Below are 18,099 nucleotides of genomic sequence, written 5' to 3' on the forward strand. Positions count from 1 at the left end.
GACTGTGAAGTCAAAATATTCACTCCTCCTATAGATTATAACCCTCAGTGAATTAATTTATAAAATGGAATCACTTTATGGGGATTTCGACTATTCTGGTTTTCTGTCATTTAGTTATATTAGGGCTCCTGCATATGGTGTGTCCAATCTCATCTGGGATCTGTTCCTGCTGTCCAGCTGGAGTAATCTGCTCCCTACTTCAGCCGATTGGAAAGTACCACACCCTACTAAAGCCCAAAGCATATGGCCGGAATCTGCCAGATACAGCGTTGTTCTCCTCTGGTTCAGTCCTCTGTGCTCAGCTCGCGGCTTGTGTATTTGTCTCCTGTTGTGACCGTGGCCCGTTTACTGACTACTCTTGTGTCTTCTGATTCTGTATTCTGTCCTTCTCACATAAGTGAGGCCGGACAATCCCACCACAATCAAACGATCAAACAGAAAGAACAGGTTAAAAAAAGACATAGAATAAAGAAATGTGTTACATCCTCAACAACAACGTACAGTATGTATGAGGGGAGAACTCCAACAGTAAACCGGAGAAGTATTCATTTATGGCCGACCATTGGAGCTACTATGAATCCTGACCAAAAGATTAGAGAAAATAACATTGCTCCCCATTTCAGGAGAGATTGTGCAGCAATCTGAAAATCTTAGGATCAAAAACAATATAATTTATAACGTGGAGTGAATCCATGAAGCCAGAGATCGAGCCATGCCAACACATCTCCTGCAGGGGTGAATAAATGTATATTACAGCCATCAGTCACACACAGCTTAGCGATATATCTGTTATAAGCTTATACTAGAGCTCTATGGAGCCCGATGATGTGGGTCAGAAATTAAGACAGACACGGTATATCACAGATCAAGATGTATATATCTATTGAAGAAATATGCACTTCAGCTGACAGATGCAAAGCAGGCAATAAGACAGTCTCAGTAGTATGCACAAGTAGTAGTACAGACCGAGGGTGCGAATACCAGTCCAGCAATGCGGAATCCAGGACCCAGAGCCCGGGCCTAATGGAGGGCAGACTGTAGCAGAGGTGTAGTGCAGAGCAGGTATAGCAGCAGAGTCCTTCTGTGGTATGTAGATCCAGAAACAAGCGGCGTATCCCGAAGAGTAGAAGAGGCAAGCAGGTTGCTAGTCCTTCCAGCATGGCAGCAAGTAAAGTACAAGATACACAAGCAATGCATAATGTGCAGAGTTCCCTTATGTACACAGCAAACAAGGAGTCTCAGACAGGAAACAAGATGGCCCCCGGGAAGCCAGCAACTCCATTTTGGTTAAGGGCAGAATTCATCAGAAGTAAGGGCAAGAGTAGACAAAACAGATATGCAGTCCCAGTCCTTACATTACTCTCCTTTTTAAAGATGTCCTCTGGACGATCTTACATCTGGTTTATTGGGGTATCTTCTGTGAAACTGTCTGATCAGACGAGGAGCGTGAATATTCTCCAGAGGTTCCCAGGAATTCTCTTCCGACGAGTATCCTTGCCATTTTACCAGATACAGATACTGGAGTCATCCCCTATGGATCCGAGAATCAATGATCTTCTCCACGATGAATTCCTCCTGCCCGTCAATGAGAATTGGACCAGGAGGAGCAGAGGTGCGCCCGGAGAAAGGATTTGCCACTACCAGTTTAAGCAGAGAAACATGAAAAACAGGATGCATTTTTAAAGAACTAGGCAACTTGAGTCGACAGGCTACAGAACTCACTATGCTGCTGATCTTGTACGGACCAACATATTTCTGCCCCAGTTTTGATGTTGGAACCTTGAGTTTCAAGTTCTTAGTTGAAAACCAAACCATGTCTCCTACCTTGTATGTGGGTACTGGCTTACGGAATCTGTCTGCTGCCTTTTTGTATCTCTCCTGTGCTGTGGCCAGTGTCTGCTTCAGAACTTCCAGATTCCCCTGAAAAGATGAAATGAGGTCGGCTACCGCATGCACAAACATGTCTATCGTTAGTCGAGGAAGAATACTGGGACGATATCCCATATTAGCAAAGAATGGAGGCATTTTGGTGGATGCACTCTGAGTTATTATAGGTGAATTCAGCCAACAGGAGCACACTCACCCAATCATCTTGCAGGTGACACACATAGCAACGCAGATACTGCTCCAAGATCTGATTGGTCTGTTCTGTTTGGCCGTTAGACTGTGGATGGAAAGCAGATGATAAATTTACCTTGATGTCCAGAGCAGTACAAAAATGTTGCCAAAATTTTGAAGTAAATTGAACCCCTCGATCAGATATTACTTCATCCGGGACTCCATGTAATCGAAAAATATTTTGTACAACAAGGTCTGCTGTCTGCTTGGCCGTCGGTAACCCGGTACAGGGAATTAAATGAGCAGCTTTGGTTGATCGGTCAACCACTACTTGAATCGTGTTCTTTCCTTGAGATGTTGTCAACTCTACAATAAAGTCCATTGAGATAGACCCCCTGGGACGGGATGGAATAGGAAGAGATTGCAATAGTACAGTAGGTGAGGAGCGAGGAACTTTTGATCTGGCACATACCTCACATGATAACACATACAGTCGAACGTCTTTCCAGAAAGTCGGCCACCAAAAGAAGCGAGACACAATTTCTTGAGTTTTCTGAATTACTCTATGACCGGCGATCTGAGAGTTATGCATTAGTTTCAATACCCTTAATTTTATTGTTTCCGGGACATACAGATGTTGTCTCTGAAACCAAAGGCCGTTTTTCAAGGTTAAATTTACCTGAGTAGGTGGTTGAATCAGAAGTGAATCTGTGGCATAAGCCTCTTTAATAAGTCTTGATTGTGCAGCACACTTACGAAGTTTCGTTCTGACAGTATGGTCCTTGGAGGCGAAGCCGAGGTCATGTCATGCGAATGAATCCTGGACACAGCGTCGGTCTTCCCATTGTGAGAGACTGGTCTGATTGAAGTTAATTCTCCAGATGGTGTCTGTTTACTTGGAAACTGCAATTCTTTCGTCCTCCAATGGATAATGGGGTTTTGCCGCTGTAACCATGGTAACGCTAGAATTATAGGAAATTTAGGGGAGGAAATTAGCAAGAACGACAGTTTTTCAGAATGACCTTCCCCCATACGAATCTTCAGAGGGGTAGTTTGAGAGTCTACCGGCCCGGATACCAACAGGGACCCATCTATAGTCTCCATTAACACTGGTGAGCGTCTCTTCTGCGAGTGTATACCGTGTTTTTTAACAAATGCAATGTCCATGCAATTGCCGCTTGCCCCAGAATCAATCATGGCCGTACTGGTAATCCAACAGGATTGCATCCAGATTTCAATGGGAATAGTACAAATTGTATCCTTTCTGGCTTCACCTGAGATCACCATAGCAGAACTTATTGAGAAAACCTCCCCACCCACAGGTGACGATGTTTCTGAACTAGAGTCAGGGAAGTCTGGAGTTTCGTCTGTCATCACTCTCCTCCAAGTATTTAACTGAGAACCAATAGAAGATACATCAGAAAAGTCACATTCGATTACCGCAGCTGCGGACTTGCGATTTTTTTCCGGGACAGACCGAAATGTAGTGACCCGATTTTCCTCAGTAGAAGCATACATTTTCTTGGAAGCGATGTTCCTTTCGTGCGTCGATGGTACTCCTCCGAACCGCATCAATCTGCATAGGTTCAGCCTCTGCCAGAGAAGACAACTTGCTTAGGGTTTCTCTGGAGGAAGATGGGAGGAATATGGGGTTATTACTGTTGGCCTCCGCCCACCTCTCTTGCCGGCGTGCCGTGAGACGAATATCTATCCTGATACAATGATTTATAAAGTCAGTTAGGTTAGTAGGTGATTCACCCCAAGCCAGTTCATCTTTAATAGTAGCAGACAAACCCCTCTTGAACACTGCATATTTTGCTGAGTCACACCATGTAATGTCCAGCACCCACCTCCGAAATTCCATAGCATATTCCACAACAGGACGCTTTCCTTGACGAAGTGTTAATAATGCAGCTTCTGCCGTGACATTTCAGTTAGGATCATCGAACATCTGACACATAGCAGCAATAAAATCATTCAGAGAATTCAAACATGCATCATTGGTTTCAATCAGAGGGTTAGCCCAGGCTAAAGCTTTGTTCGTCAGCAACATTATCGTGATTAATACTTTATCCCGTTCAGTTGTGAACTGAGCCGCATGTGCAGAAAAATACAGCTGACATTGATTCAGAAAGCCACGAAATTTCTCTCTTTCTCCACCAAACCTGAATGGTGGGAGTTTGGGAAAAACCAGACCTGGAGCTGGAACGGGGTCTGGAACCGCAGCTGCGGCTGTAGTCTCCACATTTGAGAGGCGAGAGGCTATAGCCTGGATAGAAGGATCACCCACATTTGCATTGTGATTAGTTTGGGACTCTAATGCCCCCAGCTTGGTCTTAATTGCTTGCAGCTCCCCGTGCAGTCCTGTGACAAATGAGCACAGCTTTTTCACTCGTGTCTCCATCGTATCTGACCCAGTGAGCTCCATTTTGTGGGGCTTGTGTATTCTGTTATAAGTTTATACTAGAGTTCTATGGAGCCCGATGACGTTGGTCAGAAATTAAGACAGACACGGTATATCACAGTTCAAGATGTATATCTCTATTGAAGAAATATGCACTTCAGCTGACAGATGCAAAGCAGGCAATAAGACAGTCTCAGTAGTATGCACAAGTAGTAGTACAGACCGAGGGTGTGAATACCAGTCCAACAATGCGGAATCCAGGACCCAGAGCCTGGGCCTAATGTAGGGCAGGCCATAGCAGAGGTGGGTGCAGAGCAGGTATAGCAGCAGAGTCCTTCTGTGGTACGTAGATCCAGAAACAAGCGGGGTATCCCGAAGAGTAGAAGAGGCAAACAAGTTGCTAGTCCTTCCAGCTTGGCAGCAAGTACAGAACAAGATACACAAGCAATGCATAGTGTGCAGAGTTCCCTTATGTATACAGCAAACAAGGAGTCTCAGACAGGAAACAAGATGGCCCACGTGAAGCCAGCAACTCCATTTTGGTTAAGGGCAGAATTCATCAGAAGTAAGGGCAAGAGTAGATAAAACAGATATGCAGTCCCAGTCCTTACAATATCATGGCACAGGTGTAATGGTTTTCCTGTAGTTTATCACAATTCTCCTTGAAATTAGCTTTAATACAAACTGAAAAGTCAGCAGGCCCGGATTGATAATCTGCCCAGGCGGACAAATGCCCACTGGGCCGGCAGCTCTCCGCTTCAAAATGGGCCCTTTAAATCTTCTGCACAGGCGCTGGTGCGCGCGTACTGTCTCGGTGCACGCACTGACCAGGGTCACGGCAGTCAGCGTTAGCTCGTGAGTGCGGCCCTCGTCAGTGCGGAGAAGCAGGAGAGTGCGCACCACGGCCTGTGTAGAAGTTTGGAAAGCCGGCCTCCGCTGCCCTCTCCTGTCCCACAGTTGCTCCCAAGTGCTGCTGCTGCGGTGGTGGTGGTGCTGGCGGCGGCTCCTCCACCCAGCCGGCCCCCTGATCCTGGAGAACGGGGGTGCAGCCGAGCAGGCACTGAAAGCTGGACGCATCAAGAGGATGCTGCGGCTGGCAGCGGAGCTCCTGCTGCTGCGGAGACTTGTGCTGCTCAGACTGCAAATCTCTGTGCTGCGAGGGAGTCCTGCCAGCCCGGCCAATGTCAGCAGCCAGCTTCAGGTGAGTCTGCTCCCGGCTACCGCACTCCCAGAAAGTTTAGGAAACCTTTACTAGATGCAGGGACAGAGATAAGTAAAGGATGATGCCACCTGCGGCTCCAACCCTGGGTGCAATGTGAACATGATGATGTGGGAAGGGGGGTAAAGGGGGACTGCACATGATGATGTGGGGAAGGGGGTTAAAGGAGGACTGCACATGATGATGTGGGGGATTAAAGGGAGACTGCTCATGATGATGTGGGGAGGGGGTTAAAGGAGGACTGCACATGAAGTGGGGGTTACAAGAAACTGCAAAGGATGACATGGGGTAAAGGGGACTGCACATGATTATGTTGGGGGTTTAAGGCGGTCTGCACATGATGTGGAGGACTAAAGGGAAACTGCTCATGATGATGTGGGGAGGGGGTTAAAGGAGGACTGCACATTAAGTGGGGGTTAAAAGAAACTGCAAAGGATGACATGGGGTAAAGAGGACGGCACATGATGTGGGGGGTTAAAGGGGGACTGTAAATGATGTGCAGAGGGGGGTTAAAGGGGGACTGCACATGATGATGTGGGGGATTAAAGGGAAACTGCTCATGATGATGTGTGGAGGAGTTTAAAGGAGGACTGCACATGAAGTGGGGGTTAAAAGAAACTGCAAAGGATGACATGGGGTTAAGGGGACTGCACATGATGATGTGGGGAGTGGGGTTAAAGGGGGACTGCACATGAAGTGAGGCGTTAAAAGGAACTGCAAAGGATGACATCGGGTAAAGGGGACTGCACAGGATGAAGTGGGGGAGGGGGACTGCACCTGATGAAGTGGCGGGAGGGGACGGTAGACTGCAAATGAGGAATTGAGAGTGTGTTAAGAGGGAAAGCAATTGAATAGAAGGTGGGGATAGAGAGTAAATAATGAATTTTGCGGGTGGGGGAGTAAATGTATTGAATGTGGGGGTAGAGCTGTTGATGATGAATAGAGGGTGGGAGTGAGAATACATGACAATGAATTGGGGCGGAAGGGGCATGTAAATATAATGAGTTGGGGGAGTGGGAGGTACATAGTGTGACATCGGCGGCCGTGCCCGCCGATGCCCCTTCAGCGGCGGCACCCGCCGCAGCGTTCCCTCAACTGCGCGCCTCCGTCCGCTCACGCTCCCGCCCTGTCTTCCACCCTGCTGCGGTCTCACGCACCGGCCTTAGGTCGCGGGCGCGCGTCCACCCGCTCTCTTCCTCTGGCAGTGGGCATCGCTGAGGGGAAGGGCTGGGGACATACTTCCTGGTGCTAAGGTACTTCAGGCGTCCTCCCTATGAGGAGGACACCTGGTCATTGTGTGGAACCTCCGCACTGTTCTGGCCGCATTCTCCTGTCTAATGCTGTTTCTGTTTCCCTGCTGTAGCAGCCCTACCTGTCTGACCCTGGTCTCCCTGTACTGTCTCTCTGCCTACCTTCTGGTTTTCGCTTCCCCTGGTCCTCCTTCTGCCTTCCTGGTTCCCGTCTTATTCCCGTCAGCATATATATATACACACACACATTACCCTCTGGGTTTCCTCGCTTGCTCCTCTCTTCTTCTGTGCCAGTGCTGGCTATTCTCATCTGACTTCCTCGGTTAGGTACCCTTGTTATCCGCCTGTTTTACCTGCCTGCCTCTTACCTTGCTAGTCCTGTGAGCCGTTCCTCTTGGTACCGACTGTCGCGCTTCTAACCTCTGTGGTCTTGCCTCTAACGATCACTGTACAGGGGTTGGTCATCACCTGGTGCGCGCGGCCCAGGGGCTCCAGATCCGCAATCCAGAGGATCCACTCTCGGACATAGTCTATTCCTGAGTGTCACAGTATCACGAGGCCATGGACCCCGCCGGTGCCGCTACGCAGAAGGAACTGCTTTTCTTGCGAGAAAATCAGACCCGGATTATGTCCTTCATGAAATCCATGGACACCTGGATCTCCGCTCTGCAGACCTCTGACCCAGGGCAGGCTCCTCTCTTAGCCAGTCTCCAGCAGGAGCTCATGCAGCAGCGCGATGCTCAGTCCCATATCCTGGGATACATGGCGTCCGTGGATGATCGACTGCTTGCTCTGCAGTCCTCTGCGGCCGCCTCAACCCTACCTCGGGATGCAGTTTCGTCCCCGCCTCCCCGTCTGGGAAAGCCTCCCAGGTATAGCGGGGATCCTAAGTTATGTCGGGGTTTTCTAAATCAGTGTAGATTGCACTTTGAGCTTATACCCCAGCAGTACCCCACTGATCGCGCCAAGGTGGCGTTCATAGTATCCCATCTCGAGGGCGAGGCCCTGGCCTGGGTGAACCCTTTGTGGGAGAGGGATGACCCTGTAGTTTCCAGTATCCAGAATTTTCTGTAGGTATTCCGCAAAGTGTTTGACGAACCTGGTCGCTTGGCATCCACTACTGAGGCTCTTTTTAACCTCCACCAGGGATCTCTTACGGTAGGGCAATACGCCATCCGCTTTCGGACACTGTCTTCGGAGCTGGGGTGGAATAATGAGGCTCTTGTGGGTGCCTTCTGGATAGGCCTCTCAAGTAAAATCAAGGACAAGCTTGCCGGGCGAGACACTCCCACCACCCTGGAAGATCTCATTTCTCTGGCCACTCGTATAGATCTGCATTTTTTGGAACGCGCACGAGAGTCGGCTAGGGAGAAAAGGCCCTTTAGGTTGTATCAAGCTCCTATTCCGCACCTCCTATTAGCTCCGCTCCCGAGCCCATGCAGATAGATCCTATCAGGCTGTCCGAGCAGCGGTGCAGGGAAAGGATGACGAATGGACTCTGTCTGTACTGCGGTGGAGCCAACCACTTTGTGCGCACCTGTCCTGAGAAACCGGGAAACGCCTCCACCTAGGTCAGGTAAGAGAGGACCTCCTAGGTGATCATAATTCCTCTCTACCACTTACCCTTTCAGCTCTGATTATTACAGGTCGGGGGCGTAGACCTGTGGAGGCGTATGTGGACTCGGGCACAGCTGGTAATTTCATTCGCCAAGAAGAGGTTGACAAACTCCAGATTCCGGTGGTCATCTTAAGAAACCCGCGTGCAATCACCTCCGTCGATGGCAAATCTCTACCCGAGCTCATCACCAAAGATACCGCCGAAGTTGACCTTCAAATTGGTGCACTCCACCTCGAGAGAATAGCCTTTTACGTACTGCCTCATTTGTCCCATGCTGTTCTCCTAGGGCTACCCTGGCTCAGGCTGCATGAGCCAGTTGTCGACTGGCGCTCAGGATAGATCTTGCTTTGGGGTCACTCCTGTCATGAACGCTGTCTGCGGGCCCTTGTTCGTCCTCATTCTCTGCCTAGGCCAGTCGATCTCCCGGGTCTTCCCGCACCGTATCACGCATACGCCGATGTTTTCAGCAAGAAGGAAGCGGATTCTCTGCCACCGCATCGGTCCTATGACTGCCCTATCGACCTGATTCCCGGAGCTACCCCTCCCAGAGGGAGAGCGTATCCTCTCTCCCCAGCAGATACCACGGCTATGATGGAATAAATACAGGAAAAACCTGGCCAAGGGGTTTATTCGGAAATCCTCATCCCCTGCGGGTGCAGGTTTTTTCTTTGTCCGGAAAAAAGACAGATCACTGCGACCATGCATTGATTACCGGGGGCCTGAACAACATCACCGTTAAGAATCAGTATCCGCTCCCGCTGATCCCAGAACTCTTCAACCAGTTGAGGGGGGCCCAGATCTTCACGAAGTTGGATCTGCGGGGAGCCTACAATCTGATCCGGATCCGCACAGGGGATGAATGGAAGACTGCCTTTAATACCCGTTTATGGGCATTATGAATATCTAGTCATGCCATTTGGTCTCTGCAACGCTCCGGCTGTGTTTCAGGAATTCGTTAACGAGGTGTTCTGGGATCTACTCTACTCCTGCGTGGTGGTGTACTTAGATGATATTCTCATCTTCTCGCCCGATCTGTCCTCTCATCAAGAAGCGTACGCATGGTCCTGCATCGCCTTCGAGAGAATCAACTCTAAGCCAAAATTGAAAAATGCCTCTTTGAGCAGACATCGTTACCCTTCTTGGGATATATCGTCACAGATTCCGGTCTGAAGATGGATCCAGAGAAACTCTCTGCGGTACTCAAGTGGTCTCGTCCCGTTGGTGTGAAAGCCATCCAGCGTTTCCTCGGATTCGCTAACTATTACCGACAATTTGTGCCTCATTTTTCTACAGTTACCAAACCCATCGCGGCCCTGACTCGTAAAGGAACTAAGTCAAACAGCTGGTCTCCCGAAGCTGAAGACGCCTTCCTTGCTCTGAAACGCTCTTTTGTATCAGCACCGATCTTACATCGTCCGGTAGCCAGCAGGCCCTTCGTCGTAGATTTGGATGCCTCCTCCACCGGAGCTGGGGCGGTTCTGTTCCAGCAGGCTTCATCTGGACGTCTGGTGCCCTGCGGGTTTTTTTCTAAAACCTTTTCGCCTGCGGAATGCAATTACTCCATTGGAGACTGGGAATTGCTGGCCATTAAGATGGCCTTGGCGGAGTGGCGATATTTGCTTGAAGCGGCAGTACCCCCCTTCACTATTTTCATGGACCACAAGAATTTGGCTTACCTGCAGTCCGCCCAAAAACTCAATTCCCGGCAAGCCAGATGGGCTCTGTATTTTTCTCGTTTTGATTTTAAGCTTCACTTCCGACCTGGCAATAAGAACATCAAAGCGGATGCACTTTCCAGGTCCTTGCAGTCGCCAGAGAGGGATGAAGATCCATCGTATATTATCGAGCCTGCTAAAGTTATCACCGTGGCTCCTGTGAATTTCTCTACTCCTCTGCCAGGCAAAACTTTCGTTCCCCAAGACAAGCGTTCAGAGGTGCTGTGCTGGGGGCATTCCTCCAAGGTTGCTGGGCACGTTGGGACTAAGAAGACCCTCTTGCTGCTTTCTCGTTATTACTGGTGGCCCGCCCTTCGCCAGGATAAGATGGACTATGTAGCCTCATGCACGACCTGTGCTCAGAACAAGGTTTCTAAGACTCTGCTCTCCGGTCTTCTTCACCCGTTACTGGTTCCAGAAGCTCCTTGGCAGCAAATTGCTATGGATTTCGTGACTGATCTGCCCCGCTCAGATGGATGTACAGTACCACCATCTTAGTTGTAGCAGATCGCTTCTCCAAAATGGTTCATTTCATTCCCTTACCCGGACTGCCGTCAGCCCCGAGGTTGGCCGAGATCTTCATCCACCAGATCTTCAGGATGCATGGTCTTCCTCAGCGGATCGTGTCGGATCGGGGGGGTCCAGTTTACCTGTCGATTCTGGAGGGCTCTCTGTCGGCTTACGGGCACATCTCTCGACTTTCCCTCTGCATATCATCCTCAGACCAACGGGCAGGTGGAGCGGATTAATCAAGTGTTGACTACCTTCTTACGTCACTTTTCTGACATCCATCAGGACAATTAGGTCTCTCTCCAACTTTGGGCTGAATTTGCGCATAATCATCCCAGCGAATCCACCGCCAAGTCACCATTTCTTGTGGTAACAGGTCAGAATCCTGGTATTCCGCTGCCCCTTTCCACATCGTCAAGAGTTCCCGCAGCAGATACTCTCGACAAGGGATTTTTGGAAATCTGGAGGGAGACCAGGGAGGCGCTCAAGAATGCCTGTGCCCGAATTAAGAAACATGCGGACAAGAGACGGAAGGATGTTCCTCCGTACCATCCTGGTGACAAAGTCTGGCTTTCAACCAAACATATCCGCCTGAAAGTCCCTTCTTACAAGTTAAGTCCTTTTTACATCGAGCCTTTTGAAGTGATTGGACGCATTAATGAAGTGGCTTATAAACTGAGGTTGCCTGCTTCGCTCCGGGTCCCTAACGCTTTCCATGTCTCGCTCCTGAAACCTGTGGTTCTTAATCGGTTCCAACCAGCTTCCACTACCCCCCCTTCACCAATTGGCTCGGATGACTTCTTTGAAGTAAAAGACATTTTGGCCATGAAAAAAGTCAGGGGAAAAACTTTTTCTTATCGATTGGAGGGGTTTTGGTCCCGAGGAGAGGTCCTGGGAGCCTCGAGAGAATGTCAATGCCCCTCTTATCCTGAAAAAATTTCTGGCCAATCTCAGAAGGGGAGGACATAAGGAGGGGGGTACTGTGACATCGGCGGCCGTGCCCGCCGACGCCCCTTCAGCGGCGGCACCCGCCGCAGCGTTCCCTCATCTGCGCGCCTCCGTCCGTGCGCGTGCCCGACCTGTCTTCCGCCCTGCTGCGGTCTCACGCGCCGGCCTTAGGTCGCGGGTGCGCGTCCACCCGCTCTCTTCCTCTGGCAGTAGGCATCGCTGAGGGGCAGGGCTGGGGACAAACTTCCTGGCGCTAAGGTACTTCAGGCGTCCTCCCTATGAGGAGGGCGCCTGGTGATTGTGTGGAACCTCCGCACTGTTCTGGCCGCATTCTCCTGTTTAGTGTTGCTTCTGTCTCTGTTTCGCTGCTGTAGCATCCCTACCTGTCTGACTCTGGTCTCCCTGTCAGCTCTCCCCGTACTGTCTCTCTGCCTACCTTCTGGTTTTCGCTTCCCCTGGCCCTCCTTCTGACTTCCTGGCTCCCATCTTATTCCCGTCAGCATTATATATATATATATATATATATATATACACAGTATATATATATATATATATATATATATATATATATATATATATATATATACACACACACACGCACATTACCCTCTGGGTTTCCTCGCTTGCTCCTCTCTTCTTCTGTGCCAGTGCCGGCTATTCTCATCGTCTGACTTCCTCGGTTAGGTACCCTTGTTATCCGCCTGTTTTCCCTGCCTGCCTCTTACCTTGCTAGTCTTGTGAGCCATCCCTCTTGGTACTGGCTGTCGCGCTTCTGACCTCTGTGGTCTTGCGCCTAACGATCCTTGTACAGGGGTCGGTCATCACCTGGTGCGCTCGGCCCAGAGTCTCCAGATCCACGATCCAGAGGGTCCACTCTCGGACATAGTCTATTCCTGAGTGTCACACATAGTGAGGGGCGTTGAACATGCAGTGACTGGTAATGAATTGGTGGAGAGATTACAGGTGCTAATTTTATATATTAGGTGGGGAAAGTAGCTATGTATAGCTAGAAGGGGCTCAGTGGCGTATTATATTTATATATGGAATGGTGGGTTGCATAATAACCAATTATGCATTAATGGTGTGTGCATATCTATATTCAGATGTGTAGTGTAGAAGAAAGGGAAAAAAGAGGGGAATGTGCTCTGGAATCCGTGCTCTAGGTAACAGTATTAGTTTATGCAGAGAGTTCTGGCTGGAAGAAGTGATGGTGGTCTGTGCTGCATGAAAAAGAAAAGCAAAGATAAAGGACTTCAGCTAGAGACATCACTGGTGAGTCAGTGTGCTACCTGTACACTGACACTATACACTGTATACTCTGTACAGAGCTCCTGTGTATAATGTCACCAGTGATCACTTTATCTGTACACGGACACTGTATACAGAGGCCTTGTGTATAGTGTTACTGGTGATCCCTGTATTACCTGTACACTATATATAGAGCTCCTGTGTATAATATCACCGGTGATCACTGTATTACCTGCACACTGGTACTGTATACTATGTACAGAGCTTCTGTGTATAATGTCACCAGTTACCACTATTACCTGTACACTGATACTGTATACTATGTACAGAGTTCCTTTGTATAATGTCACTTAGTATTTTTTTTTTAATTAATTTTCAGTATTGTAGTATTCAATGAAAAAAAGAGAGAAAAGAGACACAGGATAACATGCACAACAGCAGAATGTCCATGTGAAAAAAGGCTTTTATTGACATACAATAGCTAGAGAGATCCAAGTGTACAATAAAAATAATTAAAAACCACAAATGAAACAAAAGTGGGCAGGTGGAGAATATATGCCGTATACAAAGGAAGAAATGTTTAATGTTTAATTCTTTTTATTGTACACTTGGATCTCTCTAGCTATTGTATGTCAATAAAAGCCTTTTTTTCACATGGACATTCTGCTGTTGTGTGCATGTTATCCTGTGTCTCTTTTCTCTCTTTTTTTCATTTAATCTACTTGGCACAGTGTTGCACCCAGTTATCATATTCATGTCATATTTTCCGTGGTGCCCACCTATATACATATATATTGTAGTATTCAGTCACTATGTGGTGGTAATATGTGGTCTGGTCATGGTGTGATGGTATTTCTCACTTGTATGTTTTATTAATGGTCAGTTAAAATAAATGTATGTGACTCATTCCCTTAAAGAAAAATACATAAAAATATATTTATATTTAATAGGTTACAGTAGAGTAGGGTCGGCCAAAAAAGTCTACAGTGTCGTGGTGGCAGCTTAAAAATTCTTTTGGCCAGAACAAAAGCTGCTGGCTATGTATGTGATCTGGTGTTTGATGGGAACTGTTAATATCTGATTGATGAGGACGTGGTGAAGTTGAGTTTTTCCAGGAGTGAGCGGTAGGACTATGGAAGGCTCGAAGGGTGGAGGCGGAGCTAGGGTGGAGCCTGGGTGTAGTCACAAGGAGGCCCGAATATACCACTTTTACTGTCCTGTATATATACACTGCTCATTACCACTTTTCCTGATCTGTACATATACACTGCACAGTACCACTCCTGTCCTGTTCTTGGAGAGGCGACATTGGTCTTTGGGAGGGTTAATATTGGTTTATTATTTTCAGGAATACTATGGGAAAATAAGAAATACTGTATTTTTTGGACTATAAGATGCACTCTTATCCTTCCAAAATGGGGGATGCGTCTTATAGTCCGGATGTACCGGCTCTGGCAGTGGTGGGGAGGTGGGGAGCGGCACCGGCGGAGCAGTGGGTCACAGAGGCAGGAGCTGGCTGCTGCGGCTAACTACTGCACCTGCTGCTAAAGAGAAATGAATTTTCAATGCATTCCACCCCTATGGACGTGGAGGGCACTGAATATATTAATTTCTTTTTAGCATCCTGGTATGATTGGCCCCCATCCTTATTCTGGTATGACTGGCCCCCACCCACACCCTGGTATGCATTGCCCCATCCTTATCCTGATATAATTGGTCCTATCCTTTCCTTATCCTGATATGCATGGCACCATCAGAAAAGATTAAAAAAACAAACCATTACACTTACCTTCCTGGCGCTCCCTCGCAGCGTCTTCCTCCATTGCCAGCAGCTGCTTAATGTTTGTAACCATCGCATGGCAGGGATATCATGCGCTGCTTGCAAGCTGAAGGGCAACTGCCGGAATACTCAGTGCTCTGCATGCAGGGACTGTTTGCACGGCGAGTATTTATTGCTCTTCAGTAGAACGCAGTGTCAGCTGGAGCTTTCATGTGTGCCGATACTTAAGAGAAATGAATGTTCAGAATATTCACTTCTCAAGTATCAGCACATGTGACCACCGGCAGCAGCAGGAAGGCTCCAGCTGAGACTGTGCGCGCTACTGAAGAGCAATGAATACTCACTGCTCTCTGCGATGGACAGTCCTTGCGTGCAGTGAGCACTGAGTATTCCGGCAGCTGCTTTTTGGCTTGAAAGCAGGGCATAACGTCCCTGCCAAGCGCTGCTTACAAGTATAAAGCAGCTGCTGTCGTCGGAACAAGATGCTGCAAGGGAGCGCTGGGAAGGTATGTATAATTTTTTTTTGTTTTTTTTATCTTTTCTGATGGAGCCATGCATGCCAGGATAAGGAAAGGATGGGACCAATCATATCAGGATAAAGATGGGGCCATGCGTACAAGGACTGGGATGGAGACCAATCATAACAGGTAAAGGATGGAGCCCTGCAGACCAGGACAGGGATGGGGCAATGCATACCATCATAGGGATAAGGGCGATCATTCCTGCCCGGATAAGGTTGAGGTGAACCATTTCTACCAGTATAGGGTTGAGGAGGCCATGCATACCGGGCCAGGGATGAGGCGGCATGCATACCTTGATGGGGATGAGGAGACATGCATACCATGATGGGGATGAGGGAACCAACATGCATACCAGGAGAGGGATGAGGGGCCATGTGTTTCAGGATGGAGATGAGCATATATGGACCATATTTACCAGGATAGGGGATATTAGGTACAGAATTGACCACATTTTTGCTTCAGTCTTTTTTTTCCCCCTAATTTTCTCCTCTAAAACCTAGGTACGTCTAATAGTCCGAAAAATACGGTGTATATATTGGATAACCCATTTAAATGGATTATGCAAAGTCATCCCCTATCCCGAGACATATGTAGTCGCTGGGGTACGACCGCTAGGACCCCCATGATCCTGAGAAATCGTGCTCTAAAGAGGTCGATCATGCGCACTAGGGTGACCGCAAAAAATCGATGTCGGAATTTTGTCCGTCTGGACCCCACAAAACGATTCCCCTTTCCAGATATTGAGATAGCCAAAATTTGAGCTCGATCAAACGACGTTAACCCGTGCCGCTCGTCGCTCAAAGTTCGAAAAAATCCAAATTGAGGTATTTTAAGATTTAGGTATTTTGCATAGTCTGTTAGACTATAAAGAATGTGACAACAACATTGCAGAAATAGCCCTGACCAAATTTTCGAACCATTTGTGGTATTTGAATGCAGAGTTGGTGGGATTATCGTTTTTTGATCCCACCATTACAGACAATGAAAAGTTGTTAATGGCTAATAAATTGCTCAGTAGCACAGATGAACCATCAGAGCACGCTAGGGTTGTAAATCCAAAAGTTAGGAAAGAAAAATTAAAAGAGGTAGGAAGTAACCGACTTTAACGACCTTCTGACAAAAGATGAAGAACAAAAGCAATATGTCCTGCAAGTTGTAAGCAAATGCCGAGCATTATATTCTGACGTTTCAAAAACTACTTTAACAAAAGCTCTAGAATAGATTAGATAACTATGTAAAATTATCAACTCATGTTGGTTAGCGTGCTCTGATGGTTCATCTGTGCTGCTGAGCAATTTATTAGCCATTAACAACTTTTCATTGTCTGTAATGGTGGGATCAAAAAACGATAATCCCACCAACTCTGCATTCAAATACCACAAATGGTTCGAAAATTTGGTCAGGGCTATTTCTGCAATGTTGTTGTCACATTCTTTACAGTCTAACAGACTATGCAAAATACCTAAATCTTAAAATACCTCAATTTGGATTTTTTCAAACTTTGAGCGACGAGCGGCACGGGTTAACGTCGTTTGATCGAGCTCAAATTTTGGCTCTCTCAATATCTGGAAAGGGGAATCGTTTTGTGGGGTCCAGACGAACAAGATTCTGACATTTTTTCCCCCCCATATGAGATCCGGTCACCCTAATGCGCACTGAGGTGGCATTCACACATGGCACTTCAAATAATTCCTTTGAGGTGAGTGTTGAAGGGCACGACAAAGTATAAGAAAATCCACTGATCGGGTGTGGGGGGAGTGTTATAGTATGTGGGCTGGTAGGATTTGTGTGGCAGGGCTGCTTTTTTATCCCAGTCCGGCCCTGAAAGTCAGCATAAAGGGAAACTGTTGCTACTGTACAGAAATTCACACTTGGCCTCACTGCACATTTAATGTTGTCGACCACAAAAACAAATTTTGGCCTGAAATACTGGACCTGGTCTTGTAGGGACCATATGAGCACATTCAGCAGCACAGAAGGGAGATTCATCCAATAAGATACCAGGGTTCTAGGAAGCCAACAGCATCTTTACCCTCCGATTTCTGATACAGACCCATCATAATACTTTTCTTCAAGTGATTTTCTAATTTATCAGAACATTCTATGTACGCTGTCATTTGGCTTTGTAGTTTACAACCCTGGGCAGGTAACGGTCAGCGTCTTCTAATCCCAGGTGGTAGTTGGATCCTCCAGGTGATAAGTTCTATAGAAAAGGGCTTTCAATGCCCAAAGTCATTTGAACAGTTTGGGGTGAAGGAGAATGTTGTGGTCTAGAGGCAAAATGGTGATCATGGTAATACGGCCGGACTACACCAACGATAAAGCAGCCACAGCCGGTGACTGAGAAGAATCTGTGACTTCTCTGCATTTAGTGGTTACCACTAACCTGGGTAGTCATATGTGGGAATGTCCTTTTTACACCGCTCCTCACTCCTCACATATGTCTCTGTAGCATTAATATGGGTCAGATCTTCACTCTGAAACAAATATTATAAAAGTCACGTACAGATGGAGAAGTCACATCTATGATCAGCTCTAATCCTGCCATCTCCACCGTTCTCATTACACAAATATAAAACATATAATACTGGTGGATAAAACAAGACTGAGCACAAGATCTTCACAGCCGTCTGCACATCATAGGGGAGATCTCATGACACCTTCTCTCCATCTACCTGATGATCCTGAGGAACATTGGGATCTTCTTGTTCACAGTCCTGTGGAAGAAGAGGACGGGGACATCTCTCTGGTGTTGTCCTCTTACTGGATAGATCTGGAGGAAACACATACAGGGACTGAATTCATTCTTTACATACAGATAATTGTAG

The 18,099-nt window shown here is 47.6% G+C and overlaps 2 protein-coding genes across 6 annotated transcripts in view; both read right to left on the reverse strand.

Moving 5' to 3' along the window:
• LOC141094206 (uncharacterized) overlaps positions 1–18,099 on the reverse strand; it is a 302,483-nt gene that overhangs the window by 133,596 nt on the left and 150,788 nt on the right. The window lies entirely within an intron of this gene.
• LOC141094225 (uncharacterized) overlaps positions 1–18,099 on the reverse strand; it is an 80,584-nt gene that overhangs the window by 2,256 nt on the left and 60,229 nt on the right. For all 4 annotated transcript variants that reach the window (XM_073580029.1, XM_073580030.1, XM_073580028.1 and 1 more), the window contains exons 5-6: positions 17,947–18,044; positions 17,658–17,748 (exon numbers count right to left, since the gene is read on the reverse strand). In XM_073580029.1, coding sequence (XP_073436130.1) covers positions 17,658–17,748; positions 17,947–18,044 — 189 coding nt within the window. The remainder of the gene's footprint in view (positions 1–17,657; positions 17,749–17,946; positions 18,045–18,099) is intronic.

Source organism: Dendrobates tinctorius, unplaced genomic scaffold, assembly GCF_039654945.1.
Source record: "Dendrobates tinctorius isolate UK_male_01 unplaced genomic scaffold, ASM3965494v1 ptg000063l, whole genome shotgun sequence".
Classification (NCBI taxonomy): Eukaryota; Metazoa; Chordata; class Amphibia; order Anura; family Dendrobatidae; genus Dendrobates; species Dendrobates tinctorius.